The sequence below is a fragment of the Pseudoliparis swirei genome, chromosome 17 (assembly GCF_029220125.1).
Source record: "Pseudoliparis swirei isolate HS2019 ecotype Mariana Trench chromosome 17, NWPU_hadal_v1, whole genome shotgun sequence".
Classification (NCBI taxonomy): Eukaryota; Metazoa; Chordata; class Actinopteri; order Perciformes; family Liparidae; genus Pseudoliparis; species Pseudoliparis swirei.
Window position 1 is genome coordinate 5,358,162 of NC_079404.1, and position 17,997 is coordinate 5,376,158.

The 17,997-nt window shown below is 41.6% G+C and overlaps 2 protein-coding genes across 3 annotated transcripts in view; both read right to left on the reverse strand.

Annotated features, from left to right (window-relative positions):
• The window catches only part of ncapd3 (non-SMC condensin II complex, subunit D3), a 30,395-nt gene extending 20,423 nt beyond the window's left edge, over positions 1-9,972 (reverse strand). Inside the window, exons 1-10 of the mRNA XM_056436249.1 lie at positions 9,894-9,972; positions 8,709-8,866; positions 8,181-8,343; positions 6,717-6,883; positions 5,500-5,670; positions 5,368-5,426; positions 5,213-5,300; positions 2,649-2,785; positions 1,037-1,109; positions 66-191 (exon numbers count right to left, since the gene is read on the reverse strand). Coding sequence (XP_056292224.1) covers positions 66-191; positions 1,037-1,109; positions 2,649-2,785; positions 5,213-5,300; positions 5,368-5,426; positions 5,500-5,670; positions 6,717-6,883; positions 8,181-8,343; positions 8,709-8,866; positions 9,894-9,945 — 1,194 coding nt within the window. The 5' untranslated portion in view covers positions 9,946-9,972. The remainder of the gene's footprint in view (positions 1-65; positions 192-1,036; positions 1,110-2,648; positions 2,786-5,212; positions 5,301-5,367; positions 5,427-5,499; positions 5,671-6,716; positions 6,884-8,180; positions 8,344-8,708; positions 8,867-9,893) is intronic.
• A 3,753-nt stretch (positions 9,973-13,725) lies between these two features.
• LOC130207205 (calcium homeostasis modulator protein 2-like) lies at positions 13,726-16,999 on the reverse strand. 2 transcript variants are annotated; one of them, XM_056435696.1, is made up of 3 exons: positions 16,803-16,999; positions 16,020-16,545; positions 13,726-14,655 (listed from the first exon to the last, which is right to left on the reverse strand). In XM_056435696.1, the coding sequence occupies exons 2-3, from the start codon at positions 16,476-16,478 to the stop codon at positions 14,242-14,244; spliced, it is 873 nt and encodes a 290-aa protein (XP_056291671.1). In that variant the 5' UTR covers positions 16,479-16,545; positions 16,803-16,999; the 3' UTR covers positions 13,726-14,241. The 2 variants fall into 2 exon arrangements, with proteins under 2 accessions (XP_056291671.1, XP_056291669.1); XM_056435694.1 differs by having other exon boundaries at positions 15,927-16,545; positions 16,803-16,998.
• Between the last annotated feature and the right edge of the window lie 998 nt (positions 17,000-17,997).

The window sequence follows — 17,997 nt, forward strand, 5'->3', positions numbered from 1 at the left end:
AAAAAAATATGGAATAAAAACAATTACCAACATGTCTGAGGTGATAATTGTTTAAATTGAGTTACCTTTGAGCTTCTGGAGAAGTTAAACAGCCACTTGATGAAGCAAACATAGTCTGCAGTTTCCATCTGGGACGTCAACATACCCACAGCCTGGGCTCCATGGCTTCGAAACTCGCTCTTCTCCACCATCTAAACATCCCAAAGCAGACTCATTATATCACAGCTATACAAATGCGTCAGCTCAACACAACGTGAGAGCAAACTATCCTACCACCACAATCGCCTGTAAGTATCCTGATGTGATGTGACTGCCTTCCTAATTTTAAAGGGGACATATCATGTTCATTTTCAGGTTCATCCAATAGACTGTATACAAGTAGTGGACGTAGTCATGGAGATGCCACCCACTGGTTTGTGGACTACCGTTTTGAAGTAGAGGTTATCATATTTGGAATGATGAGAAGTGACGTAGAGACGGCGCATACGTCTCTGGTATCTGCAGCGACCTGTCAATCACAGTACGCCTGTCCTAAAGCATACTCTGCTTTGAGGTTTATTTGACTCTAAATGACCATCATTTACGAAATGAACATCACGCTGTATTAAAGAATACTTGAAACTAGAAATTGAGGCCATGAATTCATGTTTACAATGTTTACTTAGGGAATAAATGAAGAGAAGTAAAGTCAATTTCTCAAATCTTGCACATCAAAAAAATAAATTAAAAAGATTGGATAGAAATACAATATATACACATATACAGAGGGCCAGTATATTGTCATGAGTCTCTATGTGACAAGGAAGGGGAGCCAAATCTGATTGCCTCCTTCAACCACATGTTTTCTGATCTGAAAAAAACCCGGATTAATTTACTAATTTCAGTTTGTGGGTTGGTAGGAACAACAGATACTCAAATGCATCCGCACAATAGTTCATTTTGGCAGCTGTTTTAGATTTCATGTTATGTCCCCTTTAAGAGGTAAACAGTTGACACAAATAGAAAGTGCATCGCTGCATTTTGCTGGAGGATTCACCTGGAAGCAGATATGCTGCAGGAGGATTTGGAGTACAGGCAGCGCCATCTCCTTCAGCTCGTCCACAAGATGACTGCAACCACAAACACATGAATCAGCTACAAGGCTCGGAACACGTCTGCAGGTAAATGGGTAGAACCGCCAAGAGAGTAGGAGATGGGAGTTGCTCGATGTCACATATATTTACATTCCGCTTATGACTGTTGCAATGTATGATCTAATTGTCCCACTTATTACCTCCGCATTGAAAATGCGGAAGGTTATGTTTTGATCGCCGTGTATTTATTTATATGCGTGTTACTCGCATAACTCAAAAAGTATTAAACCGAATCGCATGAAATTGGGTGGGATGATTGGTTATTATCCGGGGACCATTTGATTAGATTTTGGGATCGCTCGGGTCAAAGGTCAAGGTCATGAAAAGGTCAAACTCTTCTTGAATCGCATGACATTTGGTGGGATGATTGGTTATTACCCGGGGACCATTTGATTAGATTTTGGGATCAATCGGGTCAATGATCAAGGTCATGAAAAGGTCAAAATCTTCTTTTTACCATAGCACGGTCAATTTTTATCGAATTGGCATGCAACTAATGCCAAAATGTTCATAATTGCCCAATCTTGTAATATGCGATGGTATGCGCTCTACCGAGTGCCCATTCTAGTTTAAGACAGATGTGGGTACCATAAAACAATATCATATTGACATTTTTTTATTTTAGATACTAATAAAATCCAACTGAACTTTTCTTTTTTTCCAGCAGATGGCAGACGTGACTCAAAGTGCAACATTAGTCATTAAAAACTAAACAGAAACATAAATTCCCCTAATTTATTTCATTTCGACATTAGGTTTACAACCAGTAGCTGTTTCTTTGTTTATCATCTTGACTAGTGCCACATGTTTAGGCCCTTGCTCTTGATGTCCTGGGACTTTTGTTGCTACTCTCCTGTAGCTTCTGATCCTGAGTCAGTTTGACTACTTTCATCATTATAGAAGCTGTTAAGTACAGATATCCAGGACTATTTATCAATATGTATTGGCCATCAACAAGGTAATAAGCCTTCTCTCTATCTGATCACATCACATCAATTTTTCCGTCAAGCTTTCATATTGTATCAATAACCTAAGCTGATACACATTTTAACCAGGAACTTCAATATTTGTATCTAGATGTTAGTACAGCTGTTATTTAAATTTTTAAGATCCATATTTAATCAACATTAAAGTAAATATAAGTATTGTCCGAGTCCGATTTCCATTCATTCACAAACAAGGTTAGTGGACAAATAAAATTCAACTGAAAATTAATTGCAGTGACTTTGTGAGATCTATGTCTTCGATATTCACGCTGAAGAACTTTCAGATCGACGACATTGTGTGTGTGTGTGTGTGTGTGTGTGTGTGTGGCTGTGACGTTGCTAAATGTAAAAAAACAAAAAACATTGATCAGCATGTTAGAACATTAAAATTAGAACTGAGGCTAAAACTGCTGGATTGGGACATCAACTTATTCAAGCATTTCATTTTCTAGTCTCACATTTGTAAAAACATAATTGTTGTGCAGCATATTAACATTTAGACGAGGAACTGTAAAACACGGCTGTTTACCAAACAAAGCGGAGGGTCTGGATGCGGGTGGCCTGGATGGCCTGGCTGGGTACGAGGAGGGAGGGTTTCCCTCTGTTGTCTTTCTTCTTCATCATCAGGATCACGTAAAGGAGCTGGTGGAAGACCCTCCGCAGGGACTGGACAACACACACATCAGTTCACATGAGAAACATCCCTCTGGTGTGGGTTTGGAAAAGAAAAAACACATACGTCAAGTCACAAAATGAATCAGGAAAAGCTCATGGGCTGTAAGGCGTATACGCATACTTCTGGTCTCCTTTGGAAGGTATGACGCTCGGTTATATGACTCCATTGTAAGTACAAATATGTTTGAATCTACATTTGATGAAAATGCACCACAACACAATATTTATCATACAATGTATTAAGTTAAACTGAGGTGGTCTCCATGCTTTGACCATGCTGACCATGTACATGTCGAGTGTTTGACTTCAAAACACTATACATCTTCTTATCGTCATGTTATAGTCAAACCGATTAAAATAGTAATAAACACAATTCATATTGATTGATATTCATATAAGACTAAAGAGATACATTCTTCAAGAGAGATACTCTGCTACTAATCAGACTGTTACTTCTTCTGACCCGCTTCACCCGTGCATCACTGCTTCAGACAATAAACAATTTTCAGTAGACGTGTCCCCCCAGTCTGTTTATTAACCTCAGTGCAGTAAAGTTGAAAGATATGTATGTGGTTTGCTTGGAAATATTAACCAGACAGTCAAGAAATCCTCTCCACAAAGACAGTTGACAGCGAGGTCTGTGGATTATCCAGAGTAGCGGGGGACACTATTTGTGTAACGTGTTTAGAATAGCTGCACATTTCAATTCAATTCAGTTTATTTTGTACAGCCCATTATCACAAATTTGCCTCAGAGGGCTTTACAATCTGTACACATAGACATCCCTGTCCCAGAACCTCACATCGGATAGGGAAAAACTCCCAAAAAACCCTTTCACAGGGAAAAAAGGGAAGAAACCTTCAGCAGAGCAACAGAGGAGGATCCCTCTCCAGGATGGACAGGTGAAATAGATGTGATGTGTACAGAAGGAGTCATTACAGAGTTACAACACATTCATTTCGTGGGAGAAGTTCATATGGATTTGGCTCTCGACGAAGGCGGTCGCATTTTTCTCTCCCTCTCCTCCCCATGACCTTCCCCTCCCTGCTTGGCTTCTCTCGTCATGTCTTGTCTGTCTCTATACTTGAGAGACTCTCTCCGCATCGCTCTTCGAACTAAAAACCATGGACGTGATCAACTGGTCCCTAAACGCAATTGACACCATCTTCTCGACGAGAAGCTCGGGTTCGGGGGAACCTGCCTGTCCTGCTGGGACGAGTGTTGCTGGATACACGATGGACGCGTGGGGGAAGTGGCGTGTCTTGTGCCTAGCAGCCCTTTCCGTGGAGGACGTAGAAGACATCTACCTATTCGGAACTTTGATTACAGGATTTCTGCTGTTTGGATTTGGCGCTGCCCTGGCTTATCGGAAAATTAAGGAAATGGTGACAGCCGTTAAAAGCCCCCTAAGGCTGCCCGACATGATTGACGTTGGGCAGAGTTGTTGGCACTCAGACTTTGGCATTAAACCGTCAGAATGACAACATCGTGGAGAAGCTGATGGCTCTGCAAATGAAATTGGATCGATTTGAAATCCTATTGGCAAACGGGAGGAAAATGGAGGAATAGTAGGTGCGCAAAATTGATATGCAGCTACTGGAAGACCAAACAATCCCAATCTTATCTGCTTTCGGCTCCCTCTACCAGGACGGGCCTTGGCCAAGGCCGTGACTGGAACAACAACTCCCCCGAAGATCACTGAAGCGAGACTCTCTCTCATTCCCTTCCCCCTATCCACAGACACCTGTGGTTGTTTTCTCCCCAGGACCCTTCAAGGCCATCTCCATGGCAACGACCATCTTGCGGTCTGGGAACTTTGTCTGTTGTGGACTGGGGGAGGACGATACATCAGGCCACTCACACACAACCAACACACTGAAATGCACTCACTACCCCCCCCCATCCCACGCCTTCGCCTGCTTTGCCCCCCCAGGGTGACAGGACGGGGTCTGTGTCCGGCGCCGTGACGGCGAAGGACCGGGCTGGCTGCTTGTCGGTGCTGGTTACCTTCTGCCCCCAATGACGGGGCTATCGCCCAGTCTTTGGATTACCTCCCCCCCCCTTCCTACTCGTTGCAAGTCATGTCTAAGATGTATGTGCTTATGTGCAATGGTGTTTTTGTTTCTCCTGCTCCCACACTGTACCCTCTAGGGGCATAGTCGGGGTGGCTTTTCTTTTCTCGCCTCTCTTCCCTCATGTTATGCTGTAATCTTTCATCCACCCTTTCCAAGATGGCGCCGCGGACGGCGCCTCGGTGTCTTGGTGCGCGAATCTTGCACCTTCCGCCAAAAAAAGTTCCTCGTTTGTTTGTGAAAACATTCTTTGGCAATAAACCTGTTTCTGATTCTGATATAGTAAATAAACCAGCAGGTGTGCATACTGTTGGCCCACCGTGGGGGAATGATTACTGGATCTTACTTCTTTCTGTTCTCCGTGTTTTGGCGAGCAGAGCAGCTGCAGGCCGTGGAAAGCCATCTCGGGAACACTCCTCAGCTTGGTGATGTCCCTGTGCAGGAACAACGGTCAGCTCCAGAGAGAGAGAGAGAGAGAGAGAAGTGAAAGGGACAACTCACAATGCCGCAAAGGTCATCTCTCCGATGACCGGCTCGAAGTAAAGGAGCTTGCTGAAGATCTGCAGGGAGAAAGCGGAAAACACATGAAGACACCGCAATGAGGGGCGGGGCGACGGGGAATCCCGAGCTTACCTGCGTGCAGTTGCCGGCGCTCTGGGGTCTGTTCTTGAGCGGAAACGTCTGCAGGAGTCTGAGGAGGCTTTGAACCAGGAGAACCACAGCGTCTCTGATCTTCATCAAGTCCTTTGCAGTGAAATGAAGCTCCTCTTCCTCCTCTTCCTCCTCTGCCCCATCCACTTCCATCTGAGGATAACAGAGACGACGTTTACAGATTCCATTCTATATATTTTTTCCATTTTAATACTTCTCATTTTGGTGTTTTACGATTCAAGCACATTCTATCGTCAGAAGAGGTATCTCATTATGTGTTGCAAGTATAAAATGTCAACAATTCTGTACGAAAATATAATTTATTTAATGACTACCAATTGATTTGTTGTACCAGAACATTGCACAATTTCTTTGTTTCAAAAGACCTTTAAGAAAATCACTGTTATATATTTTGGGAATGTCCAGTGATAAAACATTTTGGGCAGTTTCACAAAGATACCATCAGTTTTCCACAGTAATTTTCAAGGAAAAATTGATTTCCATTACAGTACATTACATACCATTTAGCTGACTCTTATCTTTTATTTAAATCAACTTACAATAAGCGCATTCAACCACGGGTACAAACTCAGAACAACAACAATCAAGAAAGTAACATTTCTTCAAGAAAGCGACTACAAAAACACCATCAGTCTGTTTTTATTCAAGATTTAATATTATTGTTGTTTTGTAATCTAAGCTACTGTCCCAAAATAAAAATAAATAATACAGTTATAGGGCAACACGTGTCCCCTTTTTTGTCAAATATAAGTCTCTAAATTTAGCTGACGGTGTCAAAAGCGCTTATTATTTTGATTGACTAACAGAAGACCCCTCCCCCAGGTTGCCCTCAACTCATGTCTGGCGCTCTCATTTAGTGGAAAAAGGAAAGGCTATTTTAAAAAGTCACCCTTTGTAATGGTAACTGGTGGTAATGGTTACTTTCTGTATTCTTGTTGTTCTTAGTTTGTACTCTCGGTTGAATGCACGTATTGTAAGTCGCTTTGGATAAAAAAATGACATATGTAATGGTAACTCTCACATCAGAGCAATCAATCCAGGTGGTTTGAGGACATTTAAATCTGAGCTCACAATATTCCACCTGCTACAGGTGAGGCCAATTTATGAAAGTCTGAAATAAATGATTGTGCCATCACACATCCTGTCGGCAGGTTTGACTGATTTCAGGTGTCGTATACCTCTGACGTTTCTCTTCGCTGTGGTTTGGAGCGTTTGCCGTCTGTCTGGGAGCTCTTCGTGCCGTCCTTCTTGCGCTTCTTTCCAGAGTCCTCAGGCCAGCAGTGAGAGGTCAGGTCTGAACACGTGTCCAACAAAACCTCGTGGAAAACCTTGGTGGCGATGCTCCCTGGAAGCAATACATATGTTACGCACCATCACACACATACATTTTGTTAATTTATCGTTAGTCCTGGATTTAGCCGGCAGAGAGAACTAGCTCCCTACGTAGATATGATCATTGCAGCTGATCATATGTAACAAAAACATAGTTATGAATATTATATTCCAATTCTGCAAATAGACCGCTCAAAAATGTTCAGTTATATAATGCATGAAAAAACGTTGTTGTTTTTTGTTTTAGAGCCATAACGTCTGTTTTTTGTTGGAGTCATAATGTAGTTTTGTTGCTTTCTTATATCTTTGAGGGAAACCCCGGGTGGATTGGGAGATGCAGGTCCTACATTTGAACACAGGGTGGCACAGTAACATTAAAAAGCGTATAGGTAAGTGCCTGCTAATGAGAACAGGTGGGGATGGGAAGCAAACCGTTTTTGACCATGTGGACAGGATCCTGTGCTGTGCTGTAAGCAATGTGTAATGTATCGCAATTGTATTGGCCAATAATAATGTTCTGCTAATGTGTCACGGAGCAAGGATTAAAACCATTGAAAGGGACAAAGCCCATTGGACAGTGTATTTGTTTGTGACAGAACACGCCTCCTAGCGTGTTCTCCCGTTCGCCCGTTAGTGGCTTTCATACTTTAATTGGAAAAGGGTTAGGGCCTCTTCAACAATATTAAAGCAGTATGAATTCAGGCACACGTAATTCACCAAAAATTAAATAATGACAAAAGAGCAGTTCATGTTTTCAGTCTGATTCCAAAAGATACGACGAATCCATTTCACAGTTTTCTATAGGTCGAACACAAATGTTAGCTTCTCCACCAAACTACCATCACCTGTACCGTTAACAACACGTCATGAAGTATTTCTGTCAAGTCCTTGCAGAGATTAGCGTTAGACTCGAGGCCTAATTCTGAGTACCATCACGTTTTGGTATTTGAGTTTTGGTTCTCATGACACCTGTGGCTTAGTTTGTGTCGTGCACACACAAAGATAAATAAGACCCGTTGCATCGAACTAGAATGATCTTTTAGGTGTGAAATCCAATCTGCTTCAGGATTAAGGGAATAAATAATAACTGTATATGTTTGTGTTCAAAGTCTTTTTCATTACTCAACAATTTAATGGGTGCTATCTCACACACAAGCAGTTAAGTGAAACGACAAGCTGGGCAGTTTCTATTATTGGTTATTCAACAGAAAACAAATGCTGCTTCGTGTTTCATAAATCTGACACCGTGGCTGCACTGAAACTACACACAGACCTTCCTTTGTGGAGGTTTTTTTCGCAGATCTCCTCACCTGGGATTCCCAGCAGCAGCAGGTAAAGTGAGGCTGCGTGCAGACCGCTCACCCTCTGCTGGACGTTAGCCGTTTTATCTTTCCCCGCCAGGACAAAGAAGGACAGCACGGCCACCAGGGACTTGATTGGCACCTCGTTCTCCCCCAGAATCGCCCAGATGCTCTGCAGTGCAATGTGGGAGACAAGACAATGCTTACTACTGCCACCAGAAAGGAAGGAAGAAAGAAGAGAAAAAAGGAAGACGGGTTTTTGGCGACATCGGAGCACACAACATTTTAGGCAGCCACTAGCTTTGGTACATTTCAGCATATATATATATGTGTGTATAAATATATATATATATATGTGTATATATATATATATATATACATATATATATACACACATATATATATATATACAGTATGTGTATATATACACACATATATATATGTGTGTATATATATATATATATATATTTACATGTAAACTGTATATATATATATATGTATACATAAACGGAATTTTCCAGAGCTGGATCAGGTTACCTGCACAGCTTCATCTTGTTGGTTAGCAGCATGGGTCAGTAAACACTGGTACAAAGTTCGGAATTCCTTGTCTCCACTGACTGAGAGTTCGTCCTCTATGATGTCATCCAATGATTTTCTCTCTGTGAACTCCAAGTCCCACACCTCATCCACCCAGGCTGGAAATCACAACAGTTATCAAATTACCCCACACACATGACACAATAACACGACAGACGTCAAGCTCGTTCGAGATGAACTGCTCCTCGACTGGAAAGAAGACGAGAGCAAGCGGCGGCAGCAGGGGGAGTTGACGAAAACAGCAGTCAAGTCGGATGTCAAATAAACAGTTACTTCCTGTTAGATCGGATCCGTAGGCTACTTGTAGTTCACAGACCTCGTTCTGATTCATTCATATATTTATGCATAAATGCATTAAATGCTATCCTTTGTTCTTTTATATCTTTCTTTGAAACACTTTTTTACTCGCTATAAAATGTGTTGTCTGAGCTTTATTATTATCTATGTGGAGTTTGCACGTTAACCCCGTGGCAGCGTGGGTTCCCTGTGGGTTCTCCATCTTCCTCCCACATTGCAAAGACATGCAGTTTAGGTTAAGGGAATGTAAAAGCTGCAACTGTTTCGTGTGAAAACGAAATGTATAAAATATGTAATCATATATAACGATGTATTTCAAACAAAACGATGACATGTTAGCCCACGTTATCAGCAGTGGGTGTGTGTTAATAACCTTACAACATGAGTTAACACGTTTAGTAACTATACACCTGCGTTCTTTAACTCGGCAAACAGATAACTTTCGTTATTTAATGCTGATTTAAACTGGGCTTACTTCACGTTACACGCGCGGGGCTGGGGATGTTTAACGTGTCAAGACAGCGGCACAACAGTGTCAACGTTAGACAGCTGTTTTCCGATAACGCCAATGACTCGTAGGTACAAGGTGTCGAGTTCAATTTTAACTGTGTTTTGCTTCCAAAGCAGCCGGCATTGTCTAATTTGCAAGATATGTGAGTGGAGTCCTGGACGCTGTTCTTCCTGTGTAGGGCTTCAGGACAGGGACCATAACCCGGGAAATAGCGAACGTTAGGTTAGTTGTCAAACACCCGGGAAAGACTCAAATTCAATTAGGCGTAGTCGCGATATACATTATAATGAAAAACGTTATGAAATATGCAGTTTTACCTTTCGAAATTTCATTCAACCTCAGAAACTGCAGCGCGGATATTAAAGACATCTTGTTTATATTTTGAATCAGCCCGCGCGAAACTTAACTACAGCATTTCACACATGCGCAGTGAAGATTTCTTCGTCAGTGATTATTTTACCGGTTAACTTCTTTGAGCCCCTTTAGCGCCATCTGCTGGTCAGGAGTATGGCCTGTCGAGTAGAGAATGGAGACTAAAACAAGAATATACAGTACCAGATACATAATCTGTAGCTATTTAGGAAACAGAGCACACAATGTAAACATAACTATAATCTAATGAAAGACGAAATAAACCAAAATAGCTAAATGTTCGCCTCTAATAACTAATCTGGCATCAATAATGTACAGTAGTTTTTTTTATTGCTGTTTTCTTTTTAATATACCACAATTATTTAAGGTGCAGTTCTCTTCTTAAAACAAACACCAATATAGTTCATAGATACAATATTTAACGTAAAATAAATTAAGTACTCAACAGAAAATGTTATCATTGTCGAAGGTTGGGAAAAGATGACCAGGACGGCAAAGTAAAATTCAAAACAAAGTGGATTTAATCAAGTGTGGTAGAACAAGAAGTCCGAAGACACAACATCTTTAACGTGCAGCAACGGGCCTGGATGAAGTCAGCAAAAAGCATCGTTCGATAACAGACTAAAGTTCTCATGGAGAACATGACTCTTTATAATCTTTAATAGCAAGCGTGATTGGATAATATAGATGGAGACGTCACTCGGTTTAAACTTTGTCCATCTCATCGTTGGAGCTCAGGGTGGTGCCACCCTCTTGGCTCACGACAGCAGCAGTGGTTGGTTAAAACAGTTGGAGGTGTTCCTGGTTTCGACTTTGAACACCTTCTGATGGAGCTCAGGGTGGTCCCACCCTCTTGGCTCTGATTTTCTCACCATCGTCATCATCAGTGTGTGTGTATGTTGTTCTCCCTCTAAAGCAGGAGCTGTGCAGTTTCTACTAAGGAGGTGCTGGTTTCTTTAATATAATAGAAACTAAAAAGGCATTGAAACTATCTGTTGCTTACATAAACAAGTTATTTGACGGTGTCAGGTACGGCTCTTATTAAATCTCAATTCTACGACTGAGCGGTCAAGGTGAGGCCAGAGCCAGGGGGTGCACAGAGTTCCTAGTTGTCCTCCCTGAGGGATGGGGGGGGTGTTGTGCATAGTTCGTGCCTCTCCCCAGCGTGCCTAATTATCCTCCCTGTGTGGATGTGTCATCTTTTGGCCGAGGTCAAAAAGAGTTTGTACCAGTCTGTGCTTCTTATGCGGCAATGTCAGTATGTTCCAATTTCCAAAGCATGTGTGTGAGCATGTGTATGTGCTGTTCTCTCTGGTCAGGGCCTTACTGCCATAGAAGGACACAAGGTATGGTGCTTCGGGTACTAAGTATGTATTTTATATTCTTAACATCCTCCACTATGATTCCAAATATGATATAATTCAGAGTACAATGGACGAGAGAGGAGATTAATTAGTCTAGTCAATCATACCAGAAAGTTGCTTTAAAGATGATCGATTACTTATCCATTCCATTATTCAAACCGCTTGTCCGATTCAGGGCCACAGGGGGGGCTGGAGCCGATCCCAGCTGACATCGGGCGAAGGCATGGTTCCCCTGGACAGGTAGTCAGTATAATATATTTATTTAAATAGCCTTCTTCTAACTTTTGGAGATAAACTTAAGCAGTTAGTGTGTAATTTGTATAGGTAGGCTGACACATTGTATGAGAAGCTGAGTTCCTGCTGAATTGCATGGTGTTATGACCCTTTTCAAACTCCTTTAGAGAAAACAAATGCGATGTGAAACACTCAAATGTCTTTAAAACATGTATTAAACATAAACTTGGAATAATTAAATTTAGTGAACAGCATCCGTTCACCACATATGGTTAGGAGGTCTGAACCAGAAAAATAGTTCAACAGAGATTCATACAAATTCTATAATGTTTGCAACGGTTGCCCTTCCCCCCTCCCCTGCTCCTCCGAGCAGTGCCCTCCCTCCTCCACTCATGCACCAAGGCCATACCGAGGCCTTGGTGCATGCATGTGAGAGGTTACTTGTCTGCGGCCCTGTTGAGTAAGGGGGAGGGATAGAAAAAGAAGAACAAAGTTGCACCCTGAACATAAAATAATAATACAATAATAAGATCAACTTTAGGTTGCTTCGTTGGCGCCTTGGTGCCGAGGTCAAGATGTGCTGTCTCTGTGTTTATTCAGACTTCAGCAATATGAGTTACTCTTAAACAGAACACTATGATACCTTTCCGCCACACATTGTGTCTTAGAAAAACATTTGTAGATAAATTATGTGTAAAGAACCCGTGTTTGATTTGTCTGGACAGCAGTTGTAACAAAGTATTTTTTCATTTCTTTATATATTATATAATATTTAGTGAGTCTTTCACCTCACAAAAACACATTATGCCAACACTACTTAAAGTCTTGTGCACAGAAACTTTGTGAGCATTTTCAAATCCAGTAAAAGTGTCTCAAGGGTGGAGCATACTCTCTTCCCATTGGCTTGCAGGATTGCAGAGAGAGCATCTGAATCTGCCTGGCCAGATTATTGTTGTATTATTGTACGTCAGTAGAGAAACACAGGGACCATCCCAAGTTAGATGATGGGGATTGCATGACAAGAAACCACGCTTGATTGTAATCACAATAATGAAAGAGAGATGAAAAAGAGATGAAAAAGTATTTAAAAACCCAGCAGATGACGTCACATAACCCATAAAAGATGTCGAGGTGACATAATCAGGACCACATTCAATGTCACATCTATATGGCTGGACTGGAGACGATATTTAGCCCATAGAGACAGTACTCTGCCAAACATATTGGTTTTGAGTTTATTAATGAAGGAACTTAACTTTTAAAAGGAACATTGCAAATGGAACCTTTTCCATGAGGAATCTGAGTTGATTCCAGTCAAATCCTTTCTCTAGCACCACATGTATACCTGAGCTCTTCTCTTTGACTAGTTTCAGCCTGTGTTGTGATCAAATTTGATTTGCAAATTAGGTCGAGCAGACGGGCTCGTCAACACACGCGCTGCACTCAAAAAAACTATTCAAGCCCTTCTTAGAGGTGACACATTTAAATATTGTTTGATACATTTAAATCAATTAAAAAACGAAGATATTTATATATATTGAATAAGTGTAACACAAAATGTATGAACTTTCATTAATTTATTTTAGGTTACACTTTCAAAAAAAAACTCAAGCCTTCTTTGAGGCAGACACATTTAAATATAGTTTGACACATCAAAAAATAACAATTACAAAATAGATATATATTTTTAATGGATTAACACAAAATGTAATGAATATTTCATTTATTAGATTTATTTAGGTTAGATGGTGTTAATAAAAACTCATAAAATGTGTGTGTTTCAGGTTGGACCTTCCTTTATGGCATCTGCTCTAAAATTTGCATTTGCAGGAAGAGGCATGACATTTTCAGGGGTGGTGTGTGGTGTAGTGCCTAGTCTCAGCCCCAGGTCCAACTTGGTCCATGGTTCAGTCCTTCTTCCAGGCGTTCCTTCTGTTTAGTTTGACAATTTTTTTAGTTATTTTATACATTAGTTTATATTAACATTTAATTATTGAATTTAAATTAATTTATTTTAGATGTATTAGATATTTTATTAAATATGTTAACTTAAATAAAATTATTGGTTTGATGTACTAAATTTGATTTGAAGGTGAGGTTATATTGTTATGGGAAAACACGTGAATTTTTTATTTTTGTATCAAGACACATGGTAATACCGGAGGTAAACGTACCGAAGTGCGCTTCATGTTTTGATTAAAAAAATATATAATTTCAGATTTTTGGGTCACACTGAAACACTGTAAATCAAAAGGGTACTTTTCATATCATTTGAATGGCGCAAACAAACATATATAAACATATGTGTAAATACGACCAAGCAGACTTGTCCAGAGTTGTCCACGCCGCCACTACGTTACAAGTGGTAGAGTAACTTCCCTCCCCCCCCCGGAAACCTGTCTTCCACACACTGTCCACAGCTGTCCATGTGTCCGTCTGGGAGCATAGCCGAGGGTGGACAAGTTGTATTGATAATGAACGAAAGGGTTCAGCATGCTTCAAACTAAGCGGGTCTCATGAGGTATCATCGAAACAGTTTCAGAAAGTCATTGCGATTGTCAGAGAAAGTCATGGAACAGGAAAGGAGAAGAGGGAGGGGGTTGCACTGTAGTTGCTATTTGATGACCCACTCAGTTTGAAGCACACTGACGCAATGATGCTTGCAGTCACCGGACCGCCTTCCAGAAAGATCCGTTCAGCTGATCACATCCATCTCTTTCTCCATGGCCTCCACGTTGTTCTCCAAGCTGTACGTGGCCCATTTGTTGAGCCTGCTGTACAGAGGCAGTCCTTTATTCTCCCTGTAGAGGTAAACACCAGTCACCCTGTTCCAGTTGGTGCTGCAGATGGGACCGGCACTCTGGTGCTCAGCCAGCTGCTCCTTCTCATCCGTGTCCAGGGCCACGAAGCCAAAGAAGGTCTTGACGTTCTCCGCGGCCAGCTGGCGGGCGTGGACAGCCGCAGTGCGCTGGAAGAGGGTCTTTTCGTTCGAGCGGTACTGGGACCAGTAGTTCTCCTGCTGGTAGCCAAGTGGAGAGGAGCAGCGCTTCAAGCACAGCATCAGGAACACCGTCACTGACATTACCGCCACCAGCAGCCAGCCTGTCAGCTGAAAAGAAGCGAGAGCATTGAGGTCAACACCAATGGATCCGTTACATTTATATTTGCAAGTTCATATTAATCCCTTTGTCTCCTCGCCATGTCTCTAACAAGCCCGCAGAAGGAACGCTGGGTCTTGAAGCAAATGTTACATAGTGGCCAAAAACGATGGAATTACAATTTCTGGGCAGTGTCATGTGATGCCACTGGGCCCAAAGAGACTTTTCTTTCCCAGAGACTTACATTTTAGTCATGAAGCTAAACATGTTATCATGACTGTAGTGGCCATTTGTCCTTTAGAAATCAAATGAAACTTTAAATCAAATTGCCACTGACGCACCGTGGGTTTCGGAGTTGACGCAGCCAAAAAGAAAGTAATGTCCATTTTGGTACGTTATTATTCTGATAATTTATGTTCCAAACAAACAAAAAGAACAAACAAAACGCGGACACTTCCTCTCTGTGCTGATGCTGGTAAAAAAAAACAGAGGCCACCCTGGTGCATGCTGGTCCTGTGCCGACCACCATCTACATATAACCACAGGTGCCCAGTGTTACCCAATCAGTGAATCCTAAAACTAAATATATTTAAAACAACAATCACAATGAACTAAACTAAAACTATCATAAGAAAAAAGCTCTTCTAACATATCAAAATATAACCTAAATAAGCAATGAATAATCAATATTACTTTACAATAAAAAGTAAATACAAATGTCAAAATAAATAGCTTCAAAAATGTCTACGTATTAAAATGTCATTGCTCCACATGTGCCAAAAGATAATGTTAATTTATATGGGAATAGTTGAACCTTTCAAACAAAGATACTTTCAAAGTCCCATTATAAAGCTTCAGTAAAAAGCTAAAAGATGAAACTATGTCTTGTCACAGTGTGCAGTGCCTCCTGAAGTCTTGTCTTCACAGCGGGTTGCCAGGTCTGGTACTATTGCGCCCCAAACCTGTACTCAATGACCTCACTGTATCTGGCAACTATAGATGAAGATGAAGAAATAGTTCCACCACGTAAGGCTGTCGGTGTATTTTCTCACTTAGTTATTTGGAAGAAAAGAAAATAATTGTACCTCCTCATGTGTAAGTAATCCTTTCATGGGTTTTGATGGCGAATAAGATCAAAGGTAGCGGCTGGCCTTTATTTTTGATCGATATGTAACATCCCTTACATGTGCCCAGCTGCAATAGCTACACTAAACCAACGTCTAAGGATAAAACTAAGCCTGTCTTGCAAAAAATAAATTAAAAAAATTAAGTACTTCACTACCTGAGATTCAAATTTCAGTCGTCGCTCAACTTCAGCACCGAAGCTTGACAGCTCTGTCGGAACACTGCTCTGACACGGGAATTTCGCCATTACCTTCGGCCCTTGACCTGAGGGGAAGCCCTCCAGCGTGCCGGGGTCGACGAATTCGCTGAAGGCACACATGTACGCCTGGCCCTGCAGCAAAGAGAAAACTACCCACGTTATAGGTGCCACCATACCTCGACCGACGATGGTTCCCAGCAGCGCAAAGGCAGAGGCCCCCGACAGCTTCCGGCAACTTCTGAGCCGACACTCAGACACCAGGTCCCACGTGCTGTTGTTCATCATTATTCCAACAAGGAAAAAGGCCAGCGCCGGAGCACCGATGGTAGCCAGGCCGTAGAGGTAGTTCCTCCCAGGCGAACAAGGACATTCGAAGGCGAAAACGTTGTATGCGGTCTGGCTGGCCACGGTGCCCAGAGCAATCAGACCGTTGAAGATCATCACATCTTTACTCTTGAAGAAGAGCGACACAAACTTAAAGTTCTCTGTGACGAGCGCCGTAGCTGCCATAGCGGGATGTCGGGTCTTTACTGAGAATAACAGAGCTGTGAGTTTGGTTTACAGGAATGTCGGCGGGCTGCAGACGGAGAAAGAAAAAGTGAAATAAATAAAAGAACTAGGAGTTTTAGATATTTTTTTGTTTCACACTCCTGTAGCCTGAATGACTGCTTTGTACTGAATGGATTCAGTTTAGTTGGGGGAAATAAGTCTAAAACTTTAGTCATACATACTCAAACAAAAAAAAACAATCAAAAAAAATACTTCGATCGATGTTATTTTTACATAAATCCTGCCCCTTCATGGAAAACAAAGAACAAAGTCATGCAAACTCACGCTCTGCCAGTGTCCTGAGGCGGGACATGTGACTCAGACTTTAGAATCCATTTGCAACATCCAGTGGAATGACATGTCAGGAAAAACTGGGGAGTCCAAAAACACAAAATCAACTTCATCCATAAGTCGGACTGAAGAGAGAAGTCCCTGCTTTTGCGTGTAACTTTATTAGCTGCTGGGGCACCGGTGATGACTCACAGTCAGGAACTGCCCTCCAGTTTCCTCTCCAGTGGAAAAAATATGTGGTCTGTGAATGAAAACACGTGTTGCTCACAGAGCAATATGAGAAGGAAAAAGAAGAAAAAAAGAAGGAAGAAAGCGGGACAGCCCAGGAACTGCGAGTTTTACATTGATTTAACCCAACAGCTAGGCGGGCACTTACACTTCAGGAAGTACAAAGACTTTGGCTTCTTTCTCTTTTGAAAGAAATCCCCAAAAATTGACATGTGCTTCTTCTCCTCCCCCCTTCCCCCTGTCTCTCAGCACTGGCCATCATGTTAGTAAACAATTGCCTATTTCTATCCAGCAGTTACCGAGCATCTTCCTCATTTATTTGAAGTAGTAATTACCTTTGCATTGAAAATGCGGAAGGTTATGTTTTGATCGCTGTGTATTTATTTATTTATTTGTATGCGTGTTACTCGCATAACTAAAAAAGTATTAAACCGAATCGCATGAAATTTGGTGGGATGATTGGTTATTATCCGGGGACCATTTGATTAGATTTTGGGATCGATCGGGTCAAAGGTCAAGGTCATGAAAAGGTCAAAATCTTCTTTGAATCGCATGAAATTTGGTGGGATGATTGGTTATTATCCGGGGACCATTTGATTAGATTTTGGGACTGGTCGGGTCAAAGGTCAAGGTCATGAAAAGGTCAACATCTTCTTTCTACCATAGCGCGGTCAATTTTTATCCAATTGGCATTCAACTAATGCTAAAATGTTCATAATTCAATGCCCAATCTTGTGATATGCGAAGGTATGCGCTCTACCGAGTGCCCATTCTAGTTGAGTTATAATAAAAGAGGTTAATAGTAGACTTTGTGAGAGTCCGTTGAGGTTTTCGGTTCCAAATGTCCATTTGCATGTTTCCATCACTGTGTGTGAATGAGCTGCATGTCAACAACCTGTATGCAAAACCAGCCAGTCCTCGCAGCCTAACATAGTCAAATCAAAACTTAGCCTCGCAACAT